The 15,386-nt window shown below is 33.4% G+C and overlaps 1 protein-coding gene across 1 annotated transcript; it reads right to left on the reverse strand.

Moving 5' to 3' along the window:
* Nucleotides 1-5,515: 5,515 nt before the first annotated feature.
* Nucleotides 5,516-10,733, reverse strand: LOC115953153 (serine/threonine-protein kinase PCRK1-like). The gene is made up of 5 exons (XM_031070681.1): nucleotides 10,303-10,733; nucleotides 9,113-9,526; nucleotides 8,202-8,462; nucleotides 7,782-7,904; nucleotides 5,516-6,552 (listed from the first exon to the last, which is right to left on the reverse strand). Exons 2-5 carry the CDS (start codon nucleotides 9,491-9,493, stop codon nucleotides 6,037-6,039), a joined length of 1,281 nt encoding a protein of 426 aa, XP_030926541.1. The 5' UTR covers nucleotides 9,494-9,526; nucleotides 10,303-10,733; the 3' UTR covers nucleotides 5,516-6,036.
* Nucleotides 10,734-15,386: the final 4,653 nt, after the last annotated feature.

A 15,386-nucleotide genomic window follows, 5' to 3' on the forward strand; every position in this document is an offset into this window, starting at 1 on the left:
TTTAGCACATTTAGCATACCTGATGAGGGCCTGTTTTTGTGTTTGGTGTGTCAAATGTGCCATTTGAGCACATTTGAGAGACCTGATGATAGTGCTCTCATATTTTTCAGGTTGCTCCATCATTATCAATAAATCTCTCTCTTTTAGTTCAGGTTATTTTTTAACTCTGCTTTTAAGGGCTTTGTGTGTGTGTGTGGAGTGTGTGCAGCTTCAAGGGATGTAAATATTTGCAATATATCTATATCTATCAATATATATATATATATATATATATATTGTTCTTTTCTGTTGGCTTTCTCTCGTTCCATACCCTTTTTTAACCTTCATTTTGTAATTGGACCTATACCTTGTATAAGTTATGCTTCCATTTGTATTCAGTACCTCACGTCATCCTGATAATTTTTTTCCTTCTCTCGTGAACTAGTCTGGTGTCAAATTATTTCTTGCTCTGTTGTTTTTTATTTTTTTGGTTGGATAATATTTTTCTGCTTAACATTGAGTCATTTGCATCAACAATAGGTAAAAGACGACAAGAGTTGAGTATCATGTCTGGCTGTCTGCCTCTTTCCTAACTTCACACTTATACTGTGTATTATAATTTGTTTGTGTCACTGTGTCTGTGTGAGAGAGAGTTATTGATTTTGCAGTCTGTTAAAAAAATATTTTTATAAAAACTTGAGTCTTCACTAGAAGAAACATATTTTCAAAGCAAAAATGCCCTATGTGCATGAAATTATGTCTGTACTATACTACTTACGGTTTTTTATTTTTAAATAATCTTTTTGATGTTTTTGTCTGGTTGGTTAGTTGAAGTAGGACAACCACACTATTTCAATTGAACAACAATAGAACAAAGGATAAACCCTAGGAGTTAGCACCAAGCAAAACTGGAGTCGGCACCAGTGTAAAAGAAACACACGTTTTTAATAATTCTCCAAAGTTGTCTAACAATAATCAGAAAAAGTGCTTAAATAGCTAACAATAAAATGCATAAAGAAACCCTAATTATTAAATGCTAGTGCTTACTTAATCTCAAGTCCAATAACTAATAGGCTCCATCCATAAGGCCACAGGTTGGGTCGTCTTCTTTTTTATCTTCCTCCCATACATGTGTATAATTGGGGGTTTGTACCTTGTGTCCGCACCATTAGTTGTCTGTCCTATACAAGTATTTTTTTTTTTTTTTTCCTTTGTATTCTTAGTGATTCACTAAGTGATTTGGTTTTGTTGATTCACTTAATTTTTATTTAGAATATGTTCACATATCTTCGGTGGAAGCCTTAGGTCAGATGTTTGGCCTTACCTCTTGGAAACAACTTTTACCCAGACTTGTTCCTACAATTCTGAATTGTAAGATTTTCATAATTAATACTACTTCAAGCCTAGTAATATTTATAGGATGTTTCACCAAAAAAAAAAATATTTATATGGATGTAGGACTTTTTTAAACCTTTCAAATTCTGATGTAACTGTACTGCACTCCTGTCCCTGCCTTGTACTATAGCAATTTGTATTTTAGGTAACTTGGCCTTGTAACATATTTCCTTTTAACAATTTTTTTTTTTTTTGGTCAGTCTGTGGTAATTTGGGAGAAGTGGAGAACTATTGACAGATACAAAACTGTAGAGAATATTCCTAGAAATATAATTACCTAAAGTCTAATTGGAATGTCATAATCACTTTATATATTTGATGTTTTCGTTATGCTGTTGGCAACCTTTCTCTTGGCATAGGAGATGCCTTAAGTTGTGTTTATCATGTCAGCGTGCTGTGTGTCTCATGTTTGATGATGATGATGATATCTATTCCAATTCGGCACCAGACATCTACATTTTATATCTGAATACTAATTCATCTTGACAGACATATATAAAAAGTTCAGCACTACTTTCTGACTGTTGATTTAGTATACCCTGAGGATTCATTCTTGTTCCTTCTGAGTTCTGAATGTGAGTACCATGTCAGTTTTCTTGCATTGCCAATGAAAAGTTCCATGTATCTGTCTGAGGTGACCAATAACCTATAAACCCTAAAAGGTTATATTAATAATATATTATAGTGTAATACAAATCCTGTGTTATAATGAATTATAACATGTGTACATATAGTAGACTTAACCCTAGACTAATAGACTTCTAATACAAGTAAGAGTCTTGACTTACACACAAAGTAGAATTAGGCTTGGCCTTATGCTAATGGGCTAAAATATCTCTAACAGTATTTATGTCAAAGTATTTTGGTTTGCATTTATATCTAGGAAACCTTGACTTATTTTCTGTTCTTTTTTACTATATTCAAGATCTTTGTCTTCTGTTATTTATTTATTATTTATTTTTTTATTATAAAATACTAAATATTTTAATACACACGTAAAGAAAGAGGATAGAAAGTCCTAAAGATACTAACAATAGTGTTTATCCATGGCTTTTGTTATCTTGAGTACATAGGATTAGAGTGATGGACTGTGAGGCTTATCTTTGACACACTGCATGATGTCTAAAGTGTTCTGTCCCTGGTCAAACTAGCATAGCATGTGCTGATGTGCGTCATGTACAAATTGCAATAAGTTCTGCTCTCCGTGTCTGATTGTAAGAGAAGTTCTCCTGAGTTTGTTTGCGAATCAATTTATATGAAATCTTCTTATGATTTTGTTACAACGCAAACTATTCTGAATCCTTTCCTCTCTTTTTAGCAAGAGACGTAGGTAGGAATTTTTATTTGGGAGGCCTAATTACATAATCATATGTTAATCATAACTCATACATATATTATATACAAAATTGATCATTGAAATTTAATAATATTTCTAGACTCAGATCAGTGTACAAAAATGAGTAATTTGCTATAAAATTTATATCAATTCTATAGGATTTCCTATTCAAATATTCAAATAAATAAATATTTATTGCAACCTAAATTTTCTTCTAGAAAGAGATAAAATAAAAAATTCAACGTTAGCAAAACTTATCAAGCACCTAAATTCAAAAGTAAAAGATAATATCAGCTAAAGAAAAAAAAAAAAAAAGAGATAATAACAATGAATAAAAAAAAATCAAATATGTGGGCGGATAAAACCTGAGTTCAAGTAGTGCACTGAGCACAATACACTTTAAAATTGAACATAGAATAAATAGCACATAGAATACATAGCACTTTTGCATTCTTATTATAAAATATAAAAAGGATAGACATATGGCAACTAGGCTTTTATTAGGTTTTGTTAAAATAGTTTGTTTTATTTGGGTGGGGGTGTACATAAAAACTAACGGTAGAGTGTTGTATCTTTGCTAGATTTCAAAGGGTGGACTGGGTTTCATGAAATTTTTTTTTGGGGGTGGGGGGGTCCAATTGGTATAATTGTTAAAGCCCAACTTATTTTTGTAGAAGTGCAGCTTATATACTATTATAAAGGGCTTCAATAGTTTTTGCTTTATTTGTTTCCTATCCTTTTCTACTGACAAGTATTAGCCTGCCAACTTGTAGCATTATTTATTTTGGAGTAATGTTAGGGATATATAAAATGGTACAATTTGTATCACAATTCGCTCACGTAACGAATTATGAGTAGTAGAGGTAATATGGCGTGGACTTTCCTTCACATTCTCCTCTTGATGGTGACATCATGTGAGATAAATCTGTATTCTTACTCGTTTGTTTGCCTATTCCTTATATCATATTTTTCAGGTTGCTCCATCATTAGCAATAAATCTCTCTATTTTAGTTTAGGTTATTTTTTAATTCTGCTTTTAAGGGTTTTGTGTGTGCGCGCGCGCAGAGCTTCAAGGGATGTAGATATTTGCAAAATATATATATATTTTTTTGTTCTTTTCTGATGGCATTCTCTCGTTCCATTCCCTTTTTTAACCTTCATTTTGTAATTGGACCTATACCTTGTATAAGTTATGCTTCCATTTGTATTCAGTACCTTACCTCATCCTGATAATTTTTTTCCTTCTCTCATAAACTAGTCTGGTGCCAAATTATTTCTTGCTCTGTTGTTTTTTTTATTTTTTTGGTTGGATAATATTTTTCTGCTTAACATTGAGTCATATGCATCCACAATAGGTAAAAGACGACAAGAGTTGAGTATCATGTCTGGCTGTCTGCCTCTTTCCTAACTTCACACTTATACTGTGTATCATAATTTGTTTGTGTCACTGTGTCTGTGTGAGAGAGAGTTATTGATTTTGCAGTCTGTTAAAAAAATATTTTTATAAAAACTTGAGTCCTCACTAGAAGAAACATATTTTCAAAGCAAAAATGCCCTATGTGCATGAAATTATATGTCTGTACTATACTACTTACGGTTTTTTATTTTTAAATAATCTTTTTGATGTTTTTGTCTGGTTGATTAGTTGTCTGTCCTATACATGTCTTTTTTTTTTTTTTTTCTTGTATTCTTTGCGATTCACTAAGTGATTTGGTTTTGTTGATTCACTTAATTTTTATTTAGAATATGTTCACAAATCTTCTGTGGAAGCCTTAGGTCAGATGTTTGGCCTTACCTCTTGGAAACAACTTTTACCCAGACTTGTTCCTACAATTCTGAATTGTAAGATTTTCATAATTAATACTACTTCAAGCCTAGTAATATTTATATGGATGTAGGACTTGTTTAAACCTTTCAAATTCTGATGTAACTGTACTGCACTTCTGTCCCTGCCTTGTAATATAGCAATTTGTATTTTAGGTAACTTAGCCTTGTAACATATTTCCTTTTAACAAATATATTTTTTTTTTGTCAGTCTGTGGTAATTTGGGAGAAGTGGAGAACTTTTGACAGATACAAAACTGTAGAGAATATTCTTAGAAATATAATTACCTAAATTCTAATTGGAATGTCATAATCACTTTATATATTTGATGTTTTTGTTACGCTGTTGGCAACCTTTCTCTTGGCATAGGAGATGCCTTAAGTTGTGTTTATCATGTCAGCGTGCTGTGTGTCTAATGTTTGATGATGATGATGATATCTATTCCAATTCGGCACCAGACATCTACATTTTATATCTGAATACTAATTCATCGTGACAGACATATATAAAAAGTTCAGCACTACTTTCTGACTGTTGATTTAGTATACCCTGAGGATTCATTCTTGTTCCTTCTGAGTTCTGAATGTGAGTACCATGTCAGTTTTCTTGCATTGCCAATGAAAAGTTCCATGTATCTGTCTGAGGTGACAAACTATGGCCAGTGTTTGCCTCTTACATGAACATACTACAGTTTTTACATTTAAATTATTGAAAAGGCTAGTAGGAAGGAAAGATTTAAATTGGTTTAACTATCCTTGCTATTAAGAATTATTTCCAACTAACCATTTTATTTCTCATCCCTCTCCAAAAGTTCCACAATCAACTTCACTCTTTGTGCCTTTATAATTCATACAAATCAAATATCACTCTACATTTCAATACCAACAAATGCAATTCACAACACTTATATTTTTCATCCATTTATTTTCTTGTCGATATATCTGGTGAAAGCTATGTAAATAGATATCATTAGGCAAATATAGAAGAAGGTTCAAAAATTAAGAAAATAACGTTTCCAATACATTACACGCTCCGAATGATACATGATTCCAATACATTACACGTTTCAAATGATACAGAACTTGATTAAACTGTTTATACTGATTCAGTAATAGATCTCAATCTCCCCTATAGGGATCTCCTAGTACCAAAAAGAACTAGCCTAATCCTCTTTTGCCCAACAAAATGCAACTCAAGTTACCTTAGAAGCTTATTGGTGTTTTATACTATCCTGATTAAGTAACCACTTTTGGCAAATCTGAAGTTCGCTACTACACAGCTCTATACATCCATGTTAAAAAATGGGAGGTACATATTACAACAACAATAAGCCTTAATCCCAAATTAGGGTTGGCTATAGATCCTCACAGATACAGAGGGGCATGCTAACGAGTTATCATTTGTGTGTATTGATGATGAATCCTCAGGCCCCGAAGTTCATTCAAGTTATCTAACAACCTATAAACAACTTGGCCAGCCAGTTTGCACAAAATCACTGTGATTAGCATGACCTCAAAAGCTTTGGAGTCCACATACGAACAAACCAACCACTTTCTCCAGATCTAGAATCTACAACCCTTTTCTTATTCTTGGCTTCAGTGTCCACAGAAGTTTCCCCCAGTGCCAAACTCTTCGAGGGTAATTGAGGACTACCAGTCTCTGTTGATGCCTCTGTAATCTGAATCACCATTTCTAACACCTCACTCATCTTTGGGCGACTTTTTGGATTTCTGACCAAGCACCGGTTGGCTACAATTGCCAGCTTTTGTGCTGCCTTTAGGGGATAATTCCCTTCAAGCCTTGGGTCCAATATTTGATGGAATTTTTTTACATCTGACAGAAATGGCTTTACCCATTCCAGGAGCTTCTGCTCGCTCCTGGGACGGTTTCGGTCTAAAGGGCGCCTACCTGTGATGAGTTCATAAAGGAATACCCCATAACTCCATACATCACTTTTGGATGTGAGACGTCCAGTTTGAACATATTCAGGAGCTGCATATCCCATTGTTCCTACAACCTGATGGAATTAAACAGTTGTGAATGCTAATAGATAATTGGTAAGTACTAAAAGATTGAATGCTTGGACAGCATAAATTAAATGGTTTAAATTAATTTTATTCAGTTTCTCATATTGTCTTGGAAGACAGAAAGAGCGTGTGTTGATTTTATTAAAAAAAGAAGTTGGGTCAGATCATTTTCTTAACATAGCCATTGAAGGCAAATCCATCCTCTACATTGGACTATTTGCATCAAATACAGCCCTAAGCACAAGAAACAGTACAAGAATTGGAAACGTCTAATAAATTTCATGTCCGCTTGTTAAAACGAGTACCAAAATAAAATGAGGCATGCATTTGTATGTATGCTTGCGAGTAATTTTAGTGATACCACGAGCATAAATGAATTCATTTTCCATGTGTAACAAAAGACTAATCCAATATTGATGGGATATCCAAATAGCAGTAAAATTTTGATCTCCCAAGTTGTTACATGATTTTCATTACAAGTAATTTTTCATGACCACTTATGGAGATATAACTAAACCTGTTCAGCAAGGAAGTTTGTTTGAGGAATCAGATCTGGGTTGAGGTCCCCTATCTCTAAAATGGATCTCTCAAAAATTTACATGCAAATGATTATGATGATCAGATGGTTGTGCAATTTCAAGGCATAGTGCAAAAGCAAAAGCAAATCCAAGAATGCAATATTTATAGGTTAAAATACTGTTTTTGTCCCTAGAGTTTGCATGAAGTTTGTTTTTCGTTCATAAACTTAAAGTTCTTTTTTCATCCCAAAACTATTGACAATGTTATAATTTTTGTCCTCAAACTTTCAAAAGATTGGTTTCGTATTTGAACTATTGAAAAAGTTATTGCTTCCCTAAACTTTAAAAAGATTTTTCATACCATTCATGTGACCAATAATTTCATGCCACTTGTTCAGCTCATGTGTGTCACATGTAACATTTCAATAATTTAGGGATGAAAAACAAACTTCATGCAAATTTTAGGGAGGGAAACAATACTTCTGCCGTATATTATCATTAGCAAGTAAGTAAAACAACCCAAAGTTAACAGCAATTGGAAAAATCTTTTGGAAGATTTATGAGGTAAACAACATGAAGTTGTAGCATTGCAGGTCCCACTCTCAGGTGAGTTTCTCATTACACACTAGTAAATGTATCTTTAAGTTGGTATGCAGTCAAGGAATAGAGATTAAGTAAGTAATCAGATTGTATGATCATACCGCTGTTGAGACATGGGTTAATCCTTCTGAAGGGCCCAACCTAGCCAATCCAAAATCTGATAGCTTTGCATTCCATTGCTCATCCAGAAGGATGTTGGAAGATTTGAAATCCCTGAAGATGATCTATAACAAAATTATTTGATAATGTCAGCAGCATGTCAAATAGAATGCTAGATTAGTTTGCTCTCTTTAGTTTCACTTATTAAAAAAAAATTAAAGAATTTGCAACTCTAGAAATTGTTCATAAGAAACAGAATCTAGCTTCCCCCACCATTTTTTCTTCAACATGGGAATCAAATAAACAAAGGAAACTTTCAGCTTAAATGCAGCCACAAATGCATAGGAAATATCCGTGCACTAGAATGAACACACTAACAAACCAAATATATCATGAAATGGAAAATAAATTTTGGCATATACCTGAAATTCCATTTCTTCATGTAGGTATGTTAAGCCTCGAGCAGCATCTTGGGCTACCTTCAATCTCATGGCCCATGAAAGAGGTATCTCTGCCCGAGTGGATAGATGGTGCTCAACACTTCTGTTAGGCATATATTCATATATCAGAAGCCGCTGGATTCCTCTTTCATCATCCTCAGCACAGTAACCCACAAGTTTGACAAGGTTAGGATGCTCAACCACCCCAAGAACATTAACTTCTGTCACCCATTCCTTGTGCCCCTACCAAAGAAAGGATGTCCACCAGAATATTAGTTAGGCAGAAAATCTTGGTAATAAATGTAAAAAAAAGGTTTATTAGAATTAGATTCAGTAATTTGCAGTGCCACTATCATGGAAGAAGAAAAATTTTGTGAAGGATGGCAAGAAAGACAGATTGTGCCAACAGTCACTGCTGAAAAACAGAAGATTGATGTAGTGGCCTGGTATGAGTGTGTCATCACCAAATGGACATCTTTTTGAAAGATTAGGATCTTTGGGTCAAATTTTATGAGTTTCCAGGGTATGGCCATTGAGGTTGCCATGCCATTCCCCAGGAATGCACACAATATCTAGAAAGAGATTATTTATTTTAGCTGAAACTACTTGCTGGTGAATACATTGTTTATGTGACTAAATCTCAAAATTCCAGAAAACAATGTACATTGCCTCAATGATTAGACTTATGATTAATTGTTGAATTTCTTCCTGAATGCAGCAACAAATACATACAACTAAAAAAATTAACTGATGTTCAACACTAGAAAACACACTACAGAAGTTTTCACTATGATACTTCTAGATATGATTCACAAATAAATTGCAAAAAAGTTATCAATGACAAATGGATTAAAGGAAATTTCTAAAATGAAATCATGAGGAATAAGCCTTACCTGCATCCCCCTTTTACCAAGTTGTTTCACTGCAACTTCAATTTTTGTTGATGGATCTTCTGCACTCTTGATTACCCCCTTATAAACACACCCAAAACCACCTTCTCCAATCATAACAGAGCGACTGAAATTTCTGGTGACTGATCTAAGCTCGGACATTGCAAACACTCTAAGGTTGCTGGATCTCTGAGAAAAACTAGGAAATGAGGTTCTCCGTAAGGACTCTACGGGATTGTCTAAGACATTCTGAGAATTCAGTTCAGACCCAGATCTCCTCACATCACCCTCATTTAAAGTGGAATTGGTGGACAGAACCGACACTGTCTTTGTGCTCTTTGGTTCATCCTTCTTCTCTCCATTGGAGAATGAGAAACACTTCATAGCTTCTAACAAGAACACTAATTATATCCTTCACTGCAGAACCAGAAGCAGTAGAGGTAAGTGGCCAAAGTAACTTGAAAATCATGGAAAGTGGGTCATGAATTGGACATTAGATGCTCCATAAATTTAAATTTCACTCTCTAATCATGCAGGGTTGACACACACACACACACACAATGAATTGAAATTAAAGAAAGTTCAAAGAGGATTAAATTAATAAAGATTTCCCATTTCTCTCCTCAACTCCAAGGCCACAACACAAGTTGTAATATAATTCAAATCACCAAACTTTACTCATTAAATTAGACCAAAATTAGAATCTCTTTTCCCCCAAAAACAAAATATTAAAGAAAATACTTAAGTAACCAGCTTAACAAAGAACAACTTTGAATTAATTGTTCTTTTGCTTAAATTCACTTATCTTTAAAACCCTTACCAACAAATTTCCAAAAAGCCAATGAAAATAAATTAAGAAAACATATTCGACGGTTGTTCCTATATCCATTGCAATACGAAACCATAGTAACTCAATATCTCACTTTCTTTACAAAAACCAAAGCTACCAACAAAGCCCACCTATCCCTTTGTTTTTGGCAGGAGGCATACTACAAAGACATAATAAACTCCAACCCTTTTTTTTATTATAGAATTGTGTCCTCCCAAACCCATGAAGAGCAACAAAAATCCAAATTAAAGTTCATTTCAATTTCATTTTTTTTTTCTTTTCTGGCAGCGGAAATCAGACAAAACAATAACTAAAAAGTAAAAAGTTGGTATATAAACAAAGTAAAAATTATGAAAGAACTAACCTTTTTATTATGCAATATAATAATCCACAGTTAGATCCCTCAAAAACCAATCTCCTCCTCTAAACTTTTAACAGATTCTCCTTCCTTTTTGCAAATCTAAGAGAATCCCATGCAGTCCACTGTCCCCAGAAGACCTCAATAGGCAAAATTCGAGAAGGGGTATTCAATGAATCCAATGAAAGTCCTCACACGGCAGCTGAACTTGAAGTCAAGCTTAACCCACCAAAATGAAACCCAACAATATTTACGTTACACGTATCATTAAAAAGTAAAAACATCAAATAATTAGACAGGAGTGAATCAAATCTAGAGTGTGAATAAGGTCTTTGAATATGGGGACCAGTCTCCAATAAGACCAGCTGACAAAGGAATAACGAGTTAAGAAGTCTCTGTCTGGGCAATATTTTTAAGTCAAGGTGGTCTTTGAAGGAATTTTGGAACCTTTAAACAAGCTTATCTATATCTATTATCTATTATCTACAGGTCTTATACAGTTACAGTTTTATTGGGTTTTAAGTTTTAACCGTTAATGTGTGAATGATACAGTTTTTGCAGTAAAAAGCTAAAAACGAGTAACTGTATTGTCTCTCGCGAGCAAGAGGACGCACACACCGTAACAACAACAACAACAATAACAAAACAAAACACTGGCACATTACCAAGGCTAGGTTAAGCCCATTACCCTCAAACTTTCCAAGTGGCCATAGCTCATTAACAAGCGAAAACCCATAAGTCAATGGCCCAAACAAATGCAAATGTATTTCTAGGCCCCATCTTGGTCCAGGTTCAGATGGGCCTAGAGACATTTGTAACGAGTTGAGTCTGGTTAATCTAGTTGGGGTTGAAAATGGGTTCAAGTAAAAATTTGGCTATCTTTTGCTTGTGAGTCGGGTTAATTGGGTTACAAATCAACCATATTTTTTCACATGTTAAATGAAAAAAAAAAATACTAAATAACAAAATACTCAAAAAAAAAAGTTAAATAATAGATAAACTCTTAATTTTACATAATTTAAAGTTTACTGATGCTATAATTACCATAAAATTTAGGTTATTTGTCATCTAAAAAAATGACAGTTTTTTTTTTCTTACATTAAAAAAATTCATAAAATAAAGAAAAACAATTTAAAAAAAATAACAGCAGGTGTCCATAACTTTGCTGGCATTCTCGTGCAATAGTGATATATTCCTTCGACTCTCTTCCTCTTAGATATAGACTTCATTTCGCTTGGAGACAGTGAAAGAGATGATTCATTTGCAATAGATGAATATGAAAATGACAAGGATCTTATGAGTTTTATTGCAAAAATTTAGGGTTTAGATCAATGCTTTGGATCTTTTATCACACCAAAAGATGTAGAAATGTTTCAATCTAAGCTATTTGATACTCTCAAAATTATATATTATAAGCTCAATTTCTCTTATTCTTGTTGCCTTACGGTCAAATTAGGAAGAAAAATTTTTGGTGGCTGTTATTTGATTCAACGTAGTCATTACCTTTGGATGGTTGACGTTATATTTCCTTTACATGGTTTAGCATTTGAAGTGATTTGCTAATTTATATGGTCACAGGTTAAAAGGGTTGACCCAACTTGACCTAGGAAAAAACAAGTTGAGTCATGAGTCAACCCATTTTTATTTAGATAAAAAAAATCTTAGGTTTGAGTCAAATATTTTCCTTCAAGCTATCGGATCTGAGTTTAATTTTATCAGATCTATTTGAAATTATACTATTGTTCAAAAACAGTGAACTTCTTAAAATGCCATTTGTTTTACACTAGAGGTGATAAGAATTTATATAAAAATCTTGTTTATTACTTAACAAAGCCAAAGGGTATCATTAAAGAGTGTCCAAGAGAATTAAGAGCATCTCTAGCTATCTCTTGACTTTCTTAACCAAAATGGAGAGAGAAAATCCACATTTTTATTACAGAAAGTCAATTTTCATATAATTTTATAAATTGGAGAGAGGTAAAGAGATATAGGTTGGGATTGTGTTTATATCCTAACGTGTCTAGTACACTAATGCACTGGACACAAACCAGATTCAGAGGATATAAATATAAGTTTGTTTGTTTGTTTTTGTTTTTTTTAAGAATGAATATAAATTTAAGTAGTTAAATGAGCCAATTTTTAAAAATAATAGTAATATTAATATTTTCCCTCCATTAATAAGAGCCAATTGTTTGTGTGTGTGTGTTTGTTTCTCCAAAAAAAACAAAACAAAACAATTCAGCTCCATTTTTATCCCTACAATTTAGCCACCCATTCCTCCCTGCCATTTCTTCATCTCCAAATCTGGACCCTACAAAGCTCACAAGGTTTAATCTCACAACACCTTTAACCAACATTTCCTAGTTACGTTCAACCTCCATTGTTGTTCTGCAACAAGATTCTCTAACGTTCAAACAGCATTTTTCCAAAGCACCCATTATCACTCAACTCTTGTTCTACAAAAACTAAATTGAAAAAAAAAAAAAACTTTGTTTTGAAAGTAGCACAATGAAGGACTAATACTACCCATGATGCCATGTTTAATCACTATATATGAATTACCCAAAATATAGTCTCTACCATTCAAGAATTTGGTTTATGATTGTGATCACTTGGATGGTTTTCCTAGAGTTTGTGATTTGGAGAGGTTCAAGTGATGGGAATGAGTGTTTTCAGGGCTAATGTCAATTGGGTTGCCCATGTTTTATTGTTTCTCATTGTACTTGTGGGTCTAGTGCCTTGTATTCATTGTGTGGATGGAGATGATTACAGTAAGACCGGTGACCCAGCTCTGCTTCCCGTTGTTACATAGGTTATCTATGGTCGCCTTTCCAATCTCACTAAAATTTTGACCCAGGACATTGTTAACAATTTGGGATTTTGCATTAAGGATGTGTGAGTAATTTGATTTATTTATTTACTTAAAAAAAAAAAAAAATAGTTTGATGCTTTATTCCACTTGTTTTGTTCTGACCCACGATTTTGTTTTTGTTTTTGTTTTCTTTTTCTTTTTAGGAATACTGATTGGAATGGTGCATTCAATTATGCTAGGAAGTTGGATTTCTTGACTAATTGTATTAAGAAGACAAAAGGTATGATTATCCGGGCAATTGCAAATGGATTTGCTGTATTTGCAGAAATGTTGTACCCATGTACAATGATGCTTTAGAACTTTTTGTTAGGACTTGTAGATTCATAACATCTCTATATAACAAACAAGAAGCATTCTTGTTTTGCTAGAAATAAACAAGGGGCATTAAAAATGAAACAAAAGGCACAAATTTTCAGTTTATAAGAGATAAGAATCTTATATAAATAATATAACTTGTGAGAGGGAGGGTTGTTCATTACATCCCTGAAGCTATGAAAATTACTTTTCATTTGGTGCATATCGTACGTTTGGATTAACTTTTTGCTCAAAGCTTATTTGATTATTTGTTGAAAGTTTGCAAAAGTATAGTTGTACCTAGAAAAAATGAGGCATTGAAGAACTATACATAAGTAAATATATAAGCTAATAAACTAATAGATAATAGCTAATCCAAATGCATCAGAATGGCTGGACCACCCTCATCTAGGGTGCAGAATGTTAAGATCTAGCTAGTATCAAGATAGAACTAGGAACTAAAGGGCTACATAGAGTTTGTAGGCTAAGTAATCTGATCCTATATATTAACATCTCAACTTTCATCTCTTGTGGATTCCTTCCTTTCAAAGGAATACCCTTGCCTATGTCCTGATGATGGATGTTGATAAATTATAGATTGACCCAAAAGTTTAAACAATTAAGAAATGGTAAATTTAATCACTTAACCATTACTAACACTTTTGCTCATGTGTGAACACGTGAAATTTTTATTAAGTGAATCCCAACATGTGAAATTTTTAACTTTTTAATGAGAGGTAGGGTGGAGACGAGATTCAAACTCAGAAGCACGTGCTCTAATATCATGATAAATTATTAATTGTCTCAAAAGTTTAAGGTATTAGGAAATGATGACTTTAATCACTTGACCATTATTCTAACAAATGTGAGCTACTTAGCAGGAGATGTCATGCAGAGACTATGTACAGCAGCAGAAATAAAATTCTACTTCAGTAGTTTATTTGAGAGGGGGACAGCAGATGACAATTACTTAAAACCTAACAAGAACTGCAACTTGACTTCATGGGCTTCTGGATGTGGGCTAGGTTGGGGTTGTAGTGTTGGCCAAGACCAGAAAGTTGATCTCAAAAATTCAAATAGTATGCCTTCTAGAACTCATGATTGTCAACCTTGTTGTGAGGGCTTCTTCTGTCCTCAGGGTATTACTTGCATGATACGTAAGTATGTTTTAAATTGATGGAACATAACTCATTGTTGGTGTTGAACTGTATCTAACAGTTTTTTTTTTTTTTTTTTTTCTTGTAAATAAGCTTGCCCATTAGGTTCTTACTGTCCGCTTGCAAAATTTAATAAAACGACTGGAATCTGTGACCCGTAAATTTTTTAATCTAATCTTGACATTCTTTATCTCCTATTCCAGAGGTTTCTTATGGCTTTGTACCATGCATTAATATTTATTAATTGAGACAAATTTGCAGATACAGTTACCAAATGCCTCCTGGAAAACCCAATCATACTTGTGGGGGTGTTGACATTTGGGCTGATGTTGAAGGCAGCAGTGAATTTTTCTGTTCACCAGGATCTTACTGTCCAACTACCACACAAAAAGTTCCTTGTAGGAGTGGGTAGTGCTTTTATCTCAGAACTCACAAAACCCATCTCATTTTTAGCATAGTGCTTGATACAAATCAGTACAATATATTAACCATTTCTTTACTTATAAAAAAAAATAATAATAAATCAATACAAGAAATTTATTGTCCCCAGTTTAATGTCTTTTGGCATGACTTGATAATATAGAATTTCCTTCAACCCACCATGTGGCAATTCGAATGATAATCCATTTGTACTTTTAGACACATAAATATGATATGAAATGATAATCACACAACCATGTGACTGGTTTACATGATTAATAGATTATGTGATTAAAGAACACATGGATAGTTATCTAAATGGCTAGATAATGGATAGGAGGAGATTC

The sequence above is a fragment of the Quercus lobata genome, chromosome 7 (genome assembly GCF_001633185.2).
Source record: "Quercus lobata isolate SW786 chromosome 7, ValleyOak3.0 Primary Assembly, whole genome shotgun sequence".
Classification (NCBI taxonomy): domain Eukaryota; kingdom Viridiplantae; phylum Streptophyta; class Magnoliopsida; order Fagales; family Fagaceae; genus Quercus; species Quercus lobata.